The sequence below is a fragment of the Drosophila kikkawai genome, chromosome X (genome assembly GCF_030179895.1).
Source record: "Drosophila kikkawai strain 14028-0561.14 chromosome X, DkikHiC1v2, whole genome shotgun sequence".
In the NCBI taxonomy this organism is placed as follows: Eukaryota; Metazoa; Arthropoda; class Insecta; order Diptera; family Drosophilidae; genus Drosophila; species Drosophila kikkawai.
Window position 1 is genome coordinate 20,607,497 of NC_091733.1, and position 15,301 is coordinate 20,622,797.

General features: G+C 41.5%; 2 protein-coding genes across 7 annotated transcripts; one reads left to right on the plus strand and one right to left on the minus strand.

The window, feature by feature from the left end:
* Nucleotides 1-1,221: 1,221 nt before the first annotated feature.
* su(sable) (suppressor of sable) lies at nucleotides 1,222-9,666 on the minus strand. 5 transcript variants are annotated; one of them, XM_017181013.3, is made up of 7 exons: nucleotides 9,361-9,666; nucleotides 7,112-7,520; nucleotides 6,764-7,023; nucleotides 4,827-5,750; nucleotides 4,438-4,763; nucleotides 4,229-4,353; nucleotides 1,222-3,870 (listed from the first exon to the last, which is right to left on the minus strand). In XM_017181013.3, the coding sequence occupies exons 2-7, from the start codon at nucleotides 7,452-7,454 to the stop codon at nucleotides 1,796-1,798; spliced, it is 4,053 nt and encodes a 1,350-aa protein (XP_017036502.1). In that variant the 5' UTR covers nucleotides 7,455-7,520; nucleotides 9,361-9,666; the 3' UTR covers nucleotides 1,222-1,795. The 5 variants fall into 5 exon arrangements, with proteins under 5 accessions (XP_017036502.1, XP_070144603.1, XP_017036476.1 ...); XM_070288502.1 differs by having other exon boundaries at nucleotides 4,818-5,750; XM_017180987.3 differs by having other exon boundaries at nucleotides 4,438-5,750.
* Nucleotides 9,667-11,274: 1,608 nt separating this feature from the next.
* Nucleotides 11,275-15,300, plus strand: LOC108084845 (uncharacterized). 2 transcript variants are annotated; one of them, XM_070288503.1, is made up of 5 exons: nucleotides 11,275-11,426; nucleotides 11,795-12,052; nucleotides 13,500-13,596; nucleotides 14,623-14,661; nucleotides 15,162-15,300. In XM_070288503.1, the coding sequence occupies exons 2-5, from the start codon at nucleotides 12,031-12,033 to the stop codon at nucleotides 15,166-15,168; spliced, it is 165 nt and encodes a 54-aa protein (XP_070144604.1). In that variant the 5' UTR covers nucleotides 11,275-11,426; nucleotides 11,795-12,030; the 3' UTR covers nucleotides 15,169-15,300. The 2 variants fall into 2 exon arrangements, with proteins under 2 accessions (XP_070144604.1, XP_041630858.1); XM_041774924.2 differs by lacking the exon at nucleotides 15,162-15,300 and having other exon boundaries at nucleotides 14,623-14,789.
* The last annotated feature ends 1 nt before the right edge of the window (nucleotide 15,301 follows it).

Here is a 15,301-nt window from a genome sequence, read left to right on the forward strand (position 1 = left end):
AAACTCCCTCGATTCAAATCCCTACAAGCTTATTTATTCTAAAATGAGTTATATTTTCTGAAAGCAGCAAAACTCCGCATAAAAAAAGACAGCAAAAAAGGGACAGGAGAAGAACTTTCTAACTTTTCGCTTTCGCGGGTACTAACATAAGATAAATATTGCGAACGAACTAAATCGACGCATTTCTGCGAAAGTATCGTATGTCGCTTTTTTCGAAATTGAGATTTTAATGCAAAATTGTTAGGCATCTAAAGTCTCACCACCCTGTGAAATATTATAACTGAAAGCCCTATAGTTCAGATAAAAATTAAGTTTCAATTTTGTCTTTTCTCTAGTGCTTCCTAAGAGATTAAATCAGAAAAAAGCTTCTCCTGTAAAATTTGATTTTTCCACATACTTTCGCGAAAATGCTTCGAAATGTTGCAACATAACTAAAAATCTATGCTTTGCTTATTTTGCTTTCTAAATAAACGAATTGATTTTTTTTTTAAATCAATCAGGAGGAAAATTCATAAATAAAAAAAAAAAAAAAATGTCTCGCATTGACCGCTTTTCTAGCCGGCAGCCAAGGGTTAATACAATAAATGCCGTAACGATAAGGTCTATTATATGATATTTAGTTTACAAAAGAAAATAATCAGTTATTGGGCGGCGACGGCGTTGGTGCTTCCGGATATTATCCTTCAGCATCATAGCGGCGAATGCATCAATAAATATATTCAAAAATTTGGTTTCATTTTGCGTTAAAAAGTTTGAATTGTAAAGTTCTGCTGATTTCAGAAAGTTTGTTTATAGGAAACAGCAGGACATAAGTGCCAGGGTGACCCCATTTCCACATTTTCTTTAAATTATTTGGTCACACTGTTTACCGAACGAAATGTATAGCAATTTCGCTCGCAACTTTTCGAAAGCAAATTTATCTCGTTAGTACCAGCCGTAAGCAATAAAACACCAATATTAGGAAATGGATATACAATAAAAATGACTTAGGACTTCATGCGCAAACAATCGTTAACTAGCGAGGAACTAGTATTTCGCGCCAATTCTGAACTTCTCACTTACGTGTTGATCGATATTATTGGATACAATAATCGCCAGTCAAAAATGTTTTTCAGTCTCGAGCTAATTTCATTTAAAATGGGATAAAAAATTATTCACTTTTTAGGGCACGGCCCCCTTTTTAGGCACTAATCCTACATTTTGAACCGCATTATTATTACAACTTGTCATTTATTTGTAGTTCTTGTATGTCTAGATTTATCAAGTGTGTACAAAGGTGTTACAAATAAAACTGTTTAGCCTACAATAAAAAAAAAAAATTAAATAATGAAATATCGTAAAAAATTGTCGCACTTCGACTTATTATTTTTTACTCTTTCACTTTTCTCCTTTTTGCTCATTTTCTAAGCGACTTTTTTAAACTTTTAAGTTTCGTTTGTTAAGACTACACGTTATCAGTACGTAGTTGGTAAGTAGGGCTTATATCTCTCGAGTTCCTCACATATACCTAGCCAAAAAATATATAAAGTGACAGCGTTATATATATAGGAATAAGGAATACAATATACAAAGCAGTCAACGAAGCCCGGATTTCTTTTGTGTGGGGTGGGGGAGTGGAGTGGGGGAAGAACTGTGGACAGGCTGAAAAGGGGGAGGGGTCATTATAACATGGGGCATAACATGGGGTCAGTGGGCAGTGGCCGGAGGCGGGGGTTTGGGGATAATCATCATAATTTTGGCATAACAAAGTCTTTTCGTGTTCCTCCTACTTCTCTTTGCATGAGGAGGTGCATCCTCAGATGTTATTGCGATTCCGCTGGTTACCGCCGCGGTGATTGCGTTTGTTTCCGCCATTATTTCCGCCCGCAAAGTGTCTTCCGCCACCACCACCACCGTTGTTTCCGTTTCCGTTGTTGAAATTCTTGAAGGGCATGCCGTTGTTAAAGGGCATACCCACGCCCATGTTGCCCATGGAATTCATGTTGCCCATGCCTCCTCCATTTCCATTTCCGCCTCCGCCATTTCCGTTTCCGTTTCCTCCTCCACCATTGTTGTTGTTGTTGGCAAAGGGATTAAAGGGATTGCCGTTCGGCACTCCCACGGGAGGTCCGCCTCCTCCTCCAGCTCCTGGCATAAGACAAGGCGGCGGCTGGTTAAAAGGCGGTATATAGTTACCCATCTGCATCATCATGCCGGACATTTGCATGACATTCGGCGGCGGCTGGCGCAGCATTTGCGCCAGATTTGGCGGCGGCTGCGACATGTTCGGGAGGACTACGCCTCCACCAGCTCCAGCTCCAGTTCCGGCTCCAACTCCCATGCCTGATCGTGATCCGCCGCTATTGCTGCTCTCTTCGGGAAGCTGCACCACCTGGCCATTGTCGTCGACAAAGATGAACAGCTTGGCGAAGATCTGCTGTAGCGTCGCATTGTTAACAATGAAGCTGACATCGAAAATCTTGGGCGCATCCTCCGGCAGCTGGTGGTACTTCTTCAGTTCGGTGAACACCAACGCGAGCTGTTGGTTGACCATGATCTTGTTGTTGCTGCCAAGATCCTTGTACCAGGGCGAGCTCTGCATTATGTTGCGGATCTCGGAGATTTGCTTGCTGCCACCAGAGACATTTGTGGCACGCGTTTGGCTTTGGGCCGGTGTTTGAGCTTGAGCCTGGGCCTGGGCCTGTGCCTGAAGATGTGCTCTCCTGGGATCGCGGCGTGGATCGGCTCGAGCAGCGGGCTTCTCCATCTTCACATTTGGCGGCGGGATAGTTATTAACGGCGGAGGGGTATTCATCGGGGGCAGAATACTCAGCACTGGCGGCGGCGACACGGGCGTGGCATCGCGTGCACTAGTCTCCGATTCAGGCGATGCTATACCGGCAGCTGCGGCACGTCCAAAGCTATCGCCTGCCCCCGATTGAGTGCTGCTCGCGGTGGAAGTTGCGGAGGAGCCCAAGGACCCAACCATGTCTGGTAACTCGGGCAATCCGAGAATGCGACGAACTCGCGGATCTCGCAGATCGCGTTGCTCCTTGTGCCGTGCATTGGTCCGCTGCTGGCGGTAGTCCGGCAGTTCCACAGCCACCTCAACCAGCTGCCAGCGAAGCGGAGTATGGGAGAAGATTGCCGCATCTATTTCCGTGGCAGGCATATAGTGTTTCATTGGCTCAAACGGCAGCCTCATGTCGATGTCCCTATCCTGCGACTGCGAATTATCCTCATCCTCGCCCAGTCGGCTATTCCGGCCCAGTGGCAGCTTCTCCGCCCGGCTGGGATCGAAGTCGTACATGGAAGAGCGGGTATACAGCGAGGACGTGGCTCGAGGCTGTTGCGACGTCTCTGCATCCTCCTGTTTGGGTGACTGCGATCCCGGCTCCGGCGTTGGCGTCGGTGTCACCGAGCGTGAATTCGAGTGGTTTGAGTTCTCATTGCTGGACTCCCCGTCGCCGCTGTGCGCCTTGAACGGATTGCGTATGATGTCGCGGTAGAAAGCCGCTCTGGCCTCCGCATCAGGTTGCCTGTCGCCGAACAAAAGGCGGCTGAACACATTCGAGCTGTTGCTGCCGCCGGGCACTGGTCGTAGCCCGGCGAGATCGCCGCCCGCTTGAACCGATGGCGACATCTCCTGGCTGGGCGAGGTGGCGCTAGCCGGCAAAACTTGCGTCGCCGATGAGCCCTTGCCGAGCATATTGCTCATGAAGCTTGGCAAATCGAACACGGACGGCAGAGGCGCCTCCTCGGATGCGGAATTCTGGCGACCCGCTGACACCGGCTTTGAAGGACTGCTGGCCTTTTGCTCCTCCTCGTCGGCGGCCGACTCGTTGCCATCATCGATTACCAGCTGCTCGTCATCGTCCCGATCGTCGTCCACTAAAAGGTAAGACAGATGAGACATTGATCAAACATTTCAAGGGTAATCCCAGAAATCTTGTAAAATTTGTTTTAAAGAAACCTCTTAGAAAGAAGATATTACTCATTGAGCGAAAAAAATAATAATTATTCTTTGAGCTATTAAGTATACATAAGATTATAATTATTAATGGCAAGCAAATTAACATTAAACATTGATTTGTATTTTTTCACTTTAATAATTACGTGCCGTGATTTTTTTTGTAATGAAAAACAGCAGGCTTTTCTCGCCGGAGCGCCCCAATATTTGACAAATGTAAAGTGGCACCATTGTATCCCAGTATCCCCATATCCCAGGAAGCGTTCCCCCAGTACTCACGCGGATCGTTGGTCGAGAAGCTGACATGGGCATCCTTCAAATACTGCGTGTAATCCACCATGATGAAGCCATTGCTGTTTGAGTTGCTGTTGGTTTCCGTTTCCGCCGCCTTCGCCGGGTGATTGCTATGCAAGGGGATGACCAGCATTGGAAAGCAAAGGAGGATGAGTATTAAGCTTACGGAATCCCAGTTCAGCTAATCCACTTACCTGTCTGCTTGTTCCGGCTGCGTCGGGGGCTTTGCTTCCTCGGCCATTCGCTGAATCTCACCGATCTCGACCAGCGTCAGACCCACCTCCTTCAGCTGGCCAAAGGGCACCTGCATCATCTGCTCCAGATTGCTGATGCCCAGTTTGTTCAGCTTGGCCATGTGCTCGGGACTTAGGACGTGACTGAGATTGGCCAGCTCCAGATGGGCCGGCAACGATGGCTTGCTGGGCTCGGCCGCTGCTAGGGATGCGTTGTCCGACTCTGCTCCTCCTCCAGTTGCCTTTGCTGTGGTCTTTCCTTCCCATCGGGACTTGCGCTTTTTCTCCTGATGAGGTGGGTTAATCACAATATCTAAAAGAGACGGAATGCACCCGCCCACCTCCGCTACCTGCATTTGCGCCTGCTGCTGCTGCTGCTGATGCTGCTGCTGTTGTTGCTGTTGCTGCTGCTGCATCTGATGTTGCTGTTGATGCTGGTCCTGGCGCCTGCCCATTCCACCGCTCACCACTGTGCTCCAGGTATTCTCCTTCTTGAACTGCTCGCATAGCTGTTCGTGCCGCCGCGTCATCTGGCCCAGAGCAACGTCCCTAGACTTGCGCTTGAAGTCGCCGAGGATCTCCTTGGGCGCCGTTTCCATGTGCTTCAGCAGGACGTTGCGCAACTGCTCGGACAGCGGCTCGCCATGATGGAAGAGGCAATCGTCGCCGGCGTAGCAATCCATGCCCAAATAATAGTATTTGCATGGGAACTCCTTGTGCATGTAAGAGCATTTCTCCCGCTTGGCACAGCAGTCCATCAAATAGAACTTGCACAGCTCTAGTTTGCGAGGATCGATGCGACCGCTCATCTTGTCCATTCCACCACCACCGCCGTTGCCACCGCCATCAGCGGAGTCGCGACGATTGCGCTTTGCTCCGCCCATGCCGGTGTCATTGCGATCCCGATCCCTGCGCTTTCGATTGTTACGCTGCTCCTTGTCACGCCGCATGCGCCGCCGTTGCTGACTGTTGAGTCCGCCGCCGGCTGCAGCCGCCTCGTCCTCGGAATACGAATCGTAGCTGCTGTAGGGATCCTGCTGTGAGTCGTAGCCACCGCCTGCACCGCCGCCCGACGGCCCGTCGCCCATAATATCCCAATCGGGACCGCCGAAACGTTGGCTGGCTTGGGCTGAGGGCGGCGCTGCTGCACCAGCGGGCGGTGGACTGCCGCCGCGGACGTTCATCATCTCGTATTCGTCCATGTCGTCATCGCTAACGTCGGCAGCGGCCGCCGTGCCGGAAGTCTCGTCCTCTTCAGCGCGACGTGCCCGTTTCTAAGGGAGATTTGAAAAAAAGATTCGGGTAATTAAAAAGGATGGATGCTAAAGGAAATATACAAATTCTTCCCTCCCCCTTCAGGCATTCTTTCAGAAAAAAGAAACAAGAAGTACGGAATTCACAGCTCGAATTAATCTCGGTATATTGGTATGTATACTTCAGGGGGTCAGAGCTGTGTCGCTGATCTTTCCTATATTTTCTGGGCCCACTGAGCTTTATACCCATAAACACTATCGGGCCCCGGCTATGCCCAGCAGGCAAAGAAGCGGACAAATAATCAGATTTTCCGCATTAGTTTCGCTAAATGCTCAAAAACGGACGAGAATCTCGAATTCTCAGGATTATATCCGCTTAATAATGTCGTAAAAGGCCCGCAATCGAAATCTTATTCGGATTCCGAAAATTATATACATACATGGAAAAACCCATGATAGCTGATTAACTTTATTATCGTTTGAGTCTGAATCTGAAGTTTTGTCCGCTTGAAATCCGCAAAACTATCGTTTTGAATATCATAAACAAAGTTTCTGTCTGCTGGGTAGCGATCACATTCAGATTCAGACAATAGAATTGATATGAAAATTACTAGAATCATTTGGGACTAAACGATCGAGATCACACTATATGGGGAATGCTGGATTTAAGGCATGTTCTGGGCCTCCCTAAAAGCTTCCCGACTGAGTCCCAATGAAGCCACTGTTTTGCCAAGCCAAGCAATCCACTCGATTGCCAGTCAGGGACTGACTTTTAGCTGGCACAAGCTTATTGGTCGTTGTTACTTAGTCACGGCAGATTAGGCACATTTACCGACTGATTGGCAATGCCTAACCATGTTCCCAGATTGGGTTTCACGGGATCCTAGGATATGGAGATTTGTCAAAGCTATGGCATACAAAGGTATAGGTTATAAATAAAGCAGTTCTCATATTCAGAGGATATTACAGTTGCTTTTCTCATAATATCGGCTTTTTTCGATTAGTATCTTGTGTTAATTTGGAGTTGACCTCACCTGGCTGTTGTCTTTGTCCTTCTTCTGCTCGCGTTCACGTGTTTTTTTGCGCTTCCTTCGCCTGCTGTTGCGACTGGGCTGCAGGACGCCGCCAGTGGTTGGCTCACTCGATCCCTGTCCCATTGCCATTCCCAATCCCTCCGTGTGGCCGCCATCGCCCATGTCCTGGTTAAGGGAACGCATCCGTGGCATTGGCGGCTCGATGCCCTTCTTCTTCAAAGCATTCGCAATGGCGTTCTCAATGCTAGAGGCGTGATCATCTATAGGAAAGAATTGCAGGGAAAGCCAAATGAGACAAGAGGGCGTTTAGAATAGGAATCTTAATGTGGCCGGGGCTGGGAGTTCTACCTTCCAATGGCCGCGGTTTCTTTGACTTTCCGCCGCCGCCGCTGCTACTATTGTGGTTGTGTTGATGTTGTTGTTGGCCACCGGAATCGGACCCCGGTGGTGGTAATCCCACAACGAAGACATCCTCGTTGGCTACGGCTACTTTGTTCTTGACTTCAACGACGCCCACAAATTGGACATCTTCTTCCGCTGGGGAAGCCAGCTGGAGCGTTTGTTGCTGGGGCTTCATTGCCTGCTGAGCTTGCAGGTGCGCCTCCTCCTCGTCCTCCTCGTCATCGATCTCGCCATCCTCGAGATCCTCCGCCAAATCAATTACTGGTACATCCGCCACAACGGAGGACATTTTGCTGTTTTCCTATATATTACGCACCTCAGAGGGCAACCAATTCGGGCAAGGACTATGTGTTAGCTGGCGAACAGAACAGAAAAAGATCATTTGCTAAAGACGCTGCCTGGACAAGGTTACATAAGTCGTAGCCCTATATATATAGCGTCCAATAATGTATATATATCTCGGATATATCTCGAATTGTTCAGATATGTGTGGCGATTTCTACCTGACCAAGAAAACAAACATATATGCTGCGCAAATGCTGAAATCTCAATAAATAGTGAAAGGCTCAAGCTCAAAATGAACTTGTAACTGAAGGCTTAGCCTTCTAGATGAACGAATGGAATATCTTAGAATACTTGAAAAAATTACTGTGAGAATGATATTTACCAGATATTAAAATACTTTCTAAAACTAGACACTGGATTTATACAAAAAATTAAGGAAAAAATGAAAAATACAATTTTGCAGGAATTTAATTAATTAAAATAATGATTAAAGTTCAGTTTCGACGTCACTGTTATCATTTTTAGAGATATCAGCCCTCAAATTATTCTATATTCATTAGAATTCATATACGAATATGTTTTAAAATCTTGAATCTCTTTAAAAATTATATTAAACTAAAGATGTAAACCCTTCCGCAATAAATTGTATCTTGCATTTAGTTACAAGTTACAAAGTTACAAAAATTCAGATCTTATGCTTGAAATGTAAAAAGTTTCCATAAAAAATAGTCGGCAAAAACAACAAAGTTTTCCACAACTTGAGATATTTTGAGTTTGTTTTCGCTATCGTGCGAAAGAGAAAAGAAGAACCGTATGAAAAAGCAGCAAAGCCTCACGCGGATGCGCATGTGTGGGCGTGTATCTGGAACGGTACATTTAATCCGCTTACAAAATATATGCGATCTCCAGTTAATAGAAAGCTACAATTAACTGATAGCTCCAACTCTTACGCACACACACGTAAATTGTATGGAGCGCGTTTCATTCTGACTTGGGCTTGTTTATCATGTCGTCTCCCTTGCACCGCCATGAGCAAAGCGTGGAGCGCAGCTACTCGTACATACAAGCATACATAAATACACATGCAAACAAGCGTGTGTATGTATGCATATTTTTGGGGTTTGCTTGAGAATTGCAAAGTACAAGGAATATAGCTTTGCTAAATCTCAATTACATTTTTTTACACTTTGTTAAGTTGTTCCTGCTGTTCCACAAATAAAAACCCGTTAATGAGGCGAAAGTCTTCGCTATTATTTCTTTGCTGTGCGAATTTCTTTGAATGCGACTGTATGTTGCGTGCAAGTGTGTGCGTGAATACATCTGCGCAGTTCGCAGCAAGCACACACGGGCATACAAGCAAACGTTTATATGTAAATTGAAAGAAAAGTGCTTGTTTCTGGCTGTCATTGCTACGGGGTGCGGGGCAACTGCATGTTTTCCAAACAAACATATGTACGCCGTTTTCTTTCATACCAAACTCAAATATTTGAGCCTCTGCGGCTGTCTACCGACCTAGGGGCGTGGCCCTGGCACGTACATGTGTACATACAGCCTGCGCGGTACATGTACGGACATACATACATTTATATTTCGGAACTTTGCAGCCCCAAAAGCAAAAATAAACATTTTTCCTTTACTCGATCTTACGTTTGTGCGCATTTTGATTTGTTTGTGGAACATCATTAACAACTTTCGGCATTCGATTATAACATTGCTTTTCGTTCTCGGTTAACTTTTCTCTTTTTCTTGATTTTTAGCGTTTTGTTGTTTGTACTTTGTTGTTTTCCTTAGAATTTACGTTGGCGTCGCTTACATAATGTGGAAGTGGTACAGTAGGAAAGATATATATACGTGCATATATATGGCACGCTTATGAACGTTCAGTTTCGGCTATGCTATTAGTGACATACATCTGATCTGAGTATTATGTTCGTCGATGACTCAGCGGTGTGGGTACATATACATATAGGTTTGAAAAAGTCGTCGAATATTCGCAATCTGATTTTTAATAATATATGTACATATGTGCGAGTGAGAGCGAGCGAGACAGCGCGGCAATCCCTCTTTCTCTGTTTCTCTGCCTGCGGCCCTGGCCTCAGTACATCTCTCTCCCTTCCTCTCTCTCTGATTCTGCAGCGCTCATAGAGTGCAGAGTACAATATACAAAAACATTAAATTAATAAAACTTCTCGTCCCATGAGCCGTTCGCTGTAATTAAATAATACGAATGACGAAAGGTGGTTTCTGAAAGTATCGCGGCATTTTGCCCGAAATCGCGATGTTTTTGTGATATTTCGTGATATTTTCCCCTTGGTCACTCTGAATCAAAGCAAAATGTAAGTTTACATGCTTGGGGTCGAATTCTCGTTTTTGGGGTCGAATTCTCATGTAGAGTGTAAAAATGAAAGTATATCAAAATACCGAAATCGCGATGTTTGGTATTTTCTCCTTGGTCACTCTGAGTTTCAAAGTAAAATGTCAAAACAAAGTTTTACACGCTTTGGGTCGAATTCTCATGTAGAGTGTAAAAATGTAAGTATATCAAAATACCGAAATCGCGATGTTTGGTATTTTCTCCTTGGTCACTCTGAGTTTCAAAGTAAAATGTCAAAACAATGTTTTACATGCTTGGGGTCGAATTCTCATGTAGAGTGTAAAAATCTAAGTATATCAACATACCGAAATCGCAATATTTGGTATTTTCTCCCTGGTCACTCTGATTTCAAGGCAAAAAATGTCAAAACAATGTTTTACATGCTTGGGGTCGAATTCTCATGTAGAATGTCAAATGTAAGTATAATATCGTTCGTAGTAGGGTTGTTGATATATCGTGACATTTTTTCCCAAATATCGCAATCACGATATTACATGCGAAATTTTTTGATATTTTCTCCTGGTCACTCTGAATTTCAAAATGAAAGTTGTTAACATAGAAATGCTCTCGATCACAGAATTTGGCTCTTTAACAGAATTCTGTCAATGGAATTCCGCAGAATGAGAGCAACAGAATTTTCTGTTAAAACAGAGCTCTCCTAGAGGTGGAGATATTTGATTTTTTTGATATTTTCCTTGCTCACTCTGAATTTCAAAGTAAAATGTTAAAACAAAGTTTTACATGCTTGGGGTCGAATTCTCATGTAGAATGCTAATAAGTAAAATATCGTTCGTAGTAGGGTTGTTGATATATACCAAAATATCAATATATTTTTCCTAAATATTACCGAAATCGCGATATTTTTTTTAATTAAATGAATTTTCTGTTAAAACAGCAACAAAAACGTAACGTAAACCGTTATACCGTTACAATTTCAAAATATTTAAAACACACCACTCGCCCTTATCGCGAATAGTTTATCAACTATTTGGGGTGTTTTCCAACAGCAAAACCACAGATTGGGTCAGATTTTAGCCGCACTAAATTAAAAAAAATTAGATGAAGAGGAATTTTATTTCATTTTTTAAATAATTTTTCTCTATCCAAGAGCAAATGCCCCGAAGAGTGTGTATGATGGTATAGGCTCCCAAAATCTATAAAAAAAAATAAGAAGGTGGCGTTTTATATTAAATAACAGCAATTGGGGACATTTTGGAGCAAGAATATAAAGGAAAACACCACACACACATAAAGTATAGAAAATAAATTCAAATCCATCCAAATTATCCTGATAATCAGGTTGAATATGTATACATTTCAAAAATTCCATTACCCGAGATGTGCTGTGTGAACACCACATAATGCCTTTATCGTTCATCGGGTTTCTTCGGGAATCGATAGTATATGTATTATTGGTCGATTTTTTTTTGCAGCCCTGCTACTACTTATATTTTTTGTGGTTGTGAACTATGGTCATACTGAGCAGTGAGAAACAGTAGTACATTTTTGCGAAAATATATCGTCCTGAAGGGTTTTTTAAAAATATATTGATTTGATTTGCAAATTCCCAGTAGTGCGTTCGTTTTGTATTGAGGAAAAAAGGTAGACGTTGTCATAATGTGTATGAACGAACACAACCTCAAAAGTTTTAATGGCGTGGCTTTTTTATCCACTCGTGTGTACATGCGTGCGTGCACAGTAAATTCGAGAAAAAAAACTATGTCTTGTTTTCGATAAAGCCATTTGCAAGTTAATGTATTCCCCAAATGATATGACACGTATCGAATTATGCAGTATTTTTGTTCATAAACATACATACGTATGTATCTATGTATGTGCGTGGTGCTACCTGCCTGTGAATACATACATATGTACATTACTGTTTCTTTTTTCTTCGTTTTCATCGTCGAAATGTAAGCTTGTACATGCGCATTCATTTTATTAAAACGCTCGTATTTTATTATTTTCAGAATAGAGTTGACTGCAAAATTCCAGAGATAGCGCATTAAGCGTCCATATACCATCTGGCACGGGATCACTGCTTTAACTTGGCAATTTCTGTTGGCAGTGTAATTACATAGTTTTGTTTTCGCTTTATATTTTCGAGTCGACTTGCAATTGACTTTAGAAAACCCGATTGTGCTTTATCTTTGTCTAATTTGCGAACTGGCAGTGCGCACCCCAAGGAGGGGAAACAAAATCTTATATGACTTTTGAAAGATTATTTGGTAAGTATCGGGTTTTATTGCCTAATATCGGTCTTAATAATGCCTTATGCAATTTGTGGGTGTAATTAACATTAAAATAGGTTGAAGCTAATAATATGCACATACTTGGTAGAGACGCTGAACAAAAGGTTAAAAAAGAAGGGCCTTGTCCCTTTCTTGACATATTTTTATAGAAATTCACAATTTCACAATTGCCTGTTCAGGGGAAATACAAGTGGGCATATATTTACATATATATATTTTCGTAATTGTTCAAGAAAGGTTTTCCTTTAATTAAGGCCTTAAAGGTGAAAAATTCATTAATTTAAATCAGAAAAGTTTTTATATGCTAGTTTTTTATTAGCTTAACAATCCAGCAAATGGAGTTTACACTTTTTAAAATATATATTGGTTATATTTGGTTGGTTATATTTCGAGTTTTGCCCATCCAATTCAATTCATCGCCGCAAATATAAAGATAAAAATATTAAATCTGATTAGTCAAATTCATTAACTTTTTGAAATAATAATAATACTTGAAAAGGGAACACAAATATAAACAGATCAGAGGAATTAGTGCTATTGAGTTCTAATGTATACAAGTATCGATTTCTGGTAGGTTTGTTTATTTACTTTTTTATTCATCATCATGGCCTGAGCTTCTTAGTTTCATGGGAACCCGATTTCTGTCAGCCAGTGCGAGTTTATTAATTTCATTTTAAGAAAAGCCAAAGCTCAGTTAGCAACTACACCGATCTCGATCGAGGCCCCATTTGGTTCCATCGTATAAGGTTAGGATCAGCGAACAGCTGTGGATACATGATCATGATCTTGCATTTCCCCACACTAATAGGCATTTATAAAAAGAAAGGAAAAGTTAGTAACAGCCGAACATATGGCCATAGATCTTTAATAGAAACTGAAATCCAATGAACGGCACTGAGCTTTATGTCAGTTGAATCCGTTTCCCCAGAATCCAGGTGTCAATTAAAGACAAATTACACATAATATCTGCCCGAAAATTCTCTGTGCTCAAAAACTGGATATTCTACTCTAATTTTCGAAAGTTCTAAAGTTAATCACCTGGGCAGGACCATTTTGGCTAGCTATTAAAGAGTTCTAATTGGTCGCATCAAGGACACTGGATCTTCAGCATATATTTTTCATGTGGTCTAAATTTTGTTCAATTGACGAGTCAATATGGCTTTGCATTAAATGGCCGTGCTCAGTTTAAGTTGCAAGTTGTTGGCCAAAGATTTGGTATATACAAAAATCAGACATCCGTTATAGATTTTTGACGTTGTCGTGTTAACAGTAGCATCTCAACACCTCCTTATGTCTTTATGTGATAGCATTGTGGTGGTAAGAAGAATATTTAAAACTTACCATTTTTAGTTGTATATATTTTTAATACTCAATCATAGCTATTGATCCTAATCAAATTTTAACTATTCGTTATTGTTTGTAGAAACACCAGCAAAAAAAGCAGCACCTCTCATTCCACAAAAACGGAGTAAAGGGTTCGAACTGTGCATGAATTCAAAAGGGCGAACCATAAGTCACCGGTAAGTCAACAACTACATCTCGTCCTTATAAAGCCTGCTATGTTCAGCAGTAGTAGAACAACAACTGGAAATATACATTATATATACGCGCTTGCTTAGTTACATGTTCCAGGTTTAATTTAGAATTTTTTAATATTTATTTATTAACTTGTTTAAGCTAGAATTACTAGCTTTTTGGCCACCTCATGACCCCGAAAAGCCCTAAGATATTCGGATTCTTCACAGTGATATTAATAGTTTTTTTTTTTTAAATTAAGTTTAAAAACGTGGTAAAAAAATATCAAATTGAATTTGAAAAACTGTTATGAGCTTTTATAAGGTTAATAAACAGTTTATACTTAATTAAATTTAATAATATTAATATTTATCCATAACTTTATATGATAATTTTGTGGGGAAAGTACAAGTTGAAAATATTATATAATAATTAGGCTAAAAAGGCATTAATTTCAATTCGAAAAAATGTTCAGAGGTACTTTTAATTAATAATTGTAATTAACAAATCTGAATACTGAATTTAATGTTAATTAAAATTTAATTTAATTAAAACTTTGTTAAATTTTTGTCAATTTTAACGATGTAACTCCTTATAAAATTTTGAAAACTAACTATTTATTTTCATCAGACATGGCTAGATCGACTCGGCTGTTGATGCCAACCAAAAAATATATGTTTTACAAGGTCGGAAATGACTCCCTTACTAACCGAAATTGTAATACCCTGGTATAATACACTCTATAAGTATATGTGCTAAGGAACACTTTTCGGAAAGCTCTCACTTCGCCAGATTAGTTAATAAACAACTAGTGTTTTCAAGTGAAATTTACAGTTTACGTTTTTCTATGTGCCTCAGGGCTCTTCTTCCCTAAAACTGGAATCATATTTCTGCCAGCTAATCAGTTTTCAAGTTTCATTTGTTGAGGCAGCCAAGTCTGAAGCTCAGTTAGCGGTTGCACCTTTATCGATCAAGGCTCGATCGCGATAGCAATAATTATTAATTTGATTTTTTATATTTCTATATTTCAGGACTTCGAGTAACAGACATCGGAAGTTACAGCCATTCAGGTACACATGAGCCTGTTATTTTGTTATATTTAACAACAACAGCAGCAACAACAACAGCAAATTGGTAAATTAAAAAAAGCCACCAAATATATCCGGAATAATTAATTGGAAAACGTAAAATATATATACACATATATGTATGCCCATATGCATATATGTATATATTTAATTATTCATTCAAAAAGCACCGATTAGGAGCGCTGAAAAAGCAAATATTCACCGAGAAGGCGAACGCGAAAGCGAAAGCGAAGGCAACAGCACCTTTAAACAGAGCAGAGCAAAACAAACATAACGAATAATAAACCTAAACCAGATCCTTTCATTCTCTGGGGGATATGCTATCCGAATTTCAATGCAAAATTGATTATAGAAAAGAAAGTTGTTTAAGTGAGGCACCATTTTAATAAGCAGCTCCAAAGGCTCAAGCTCGAGTGCTCCCATATATTTCTGGAAATACAAATATATATATGCAAAATTCTCCTCGTTTATTCTCGGAACAGTTTTTAAGTGTGACCAACCAAACAGAGGCAGCAGCAGCAGCAGCAGCAGCACCAACAGCAGCAGCAACAATCAAGCAATAGCAAAAGCACCGGCAACAGCAGCAGCACCAAAAAATAAAATCAAATTTAATGAACGGAAA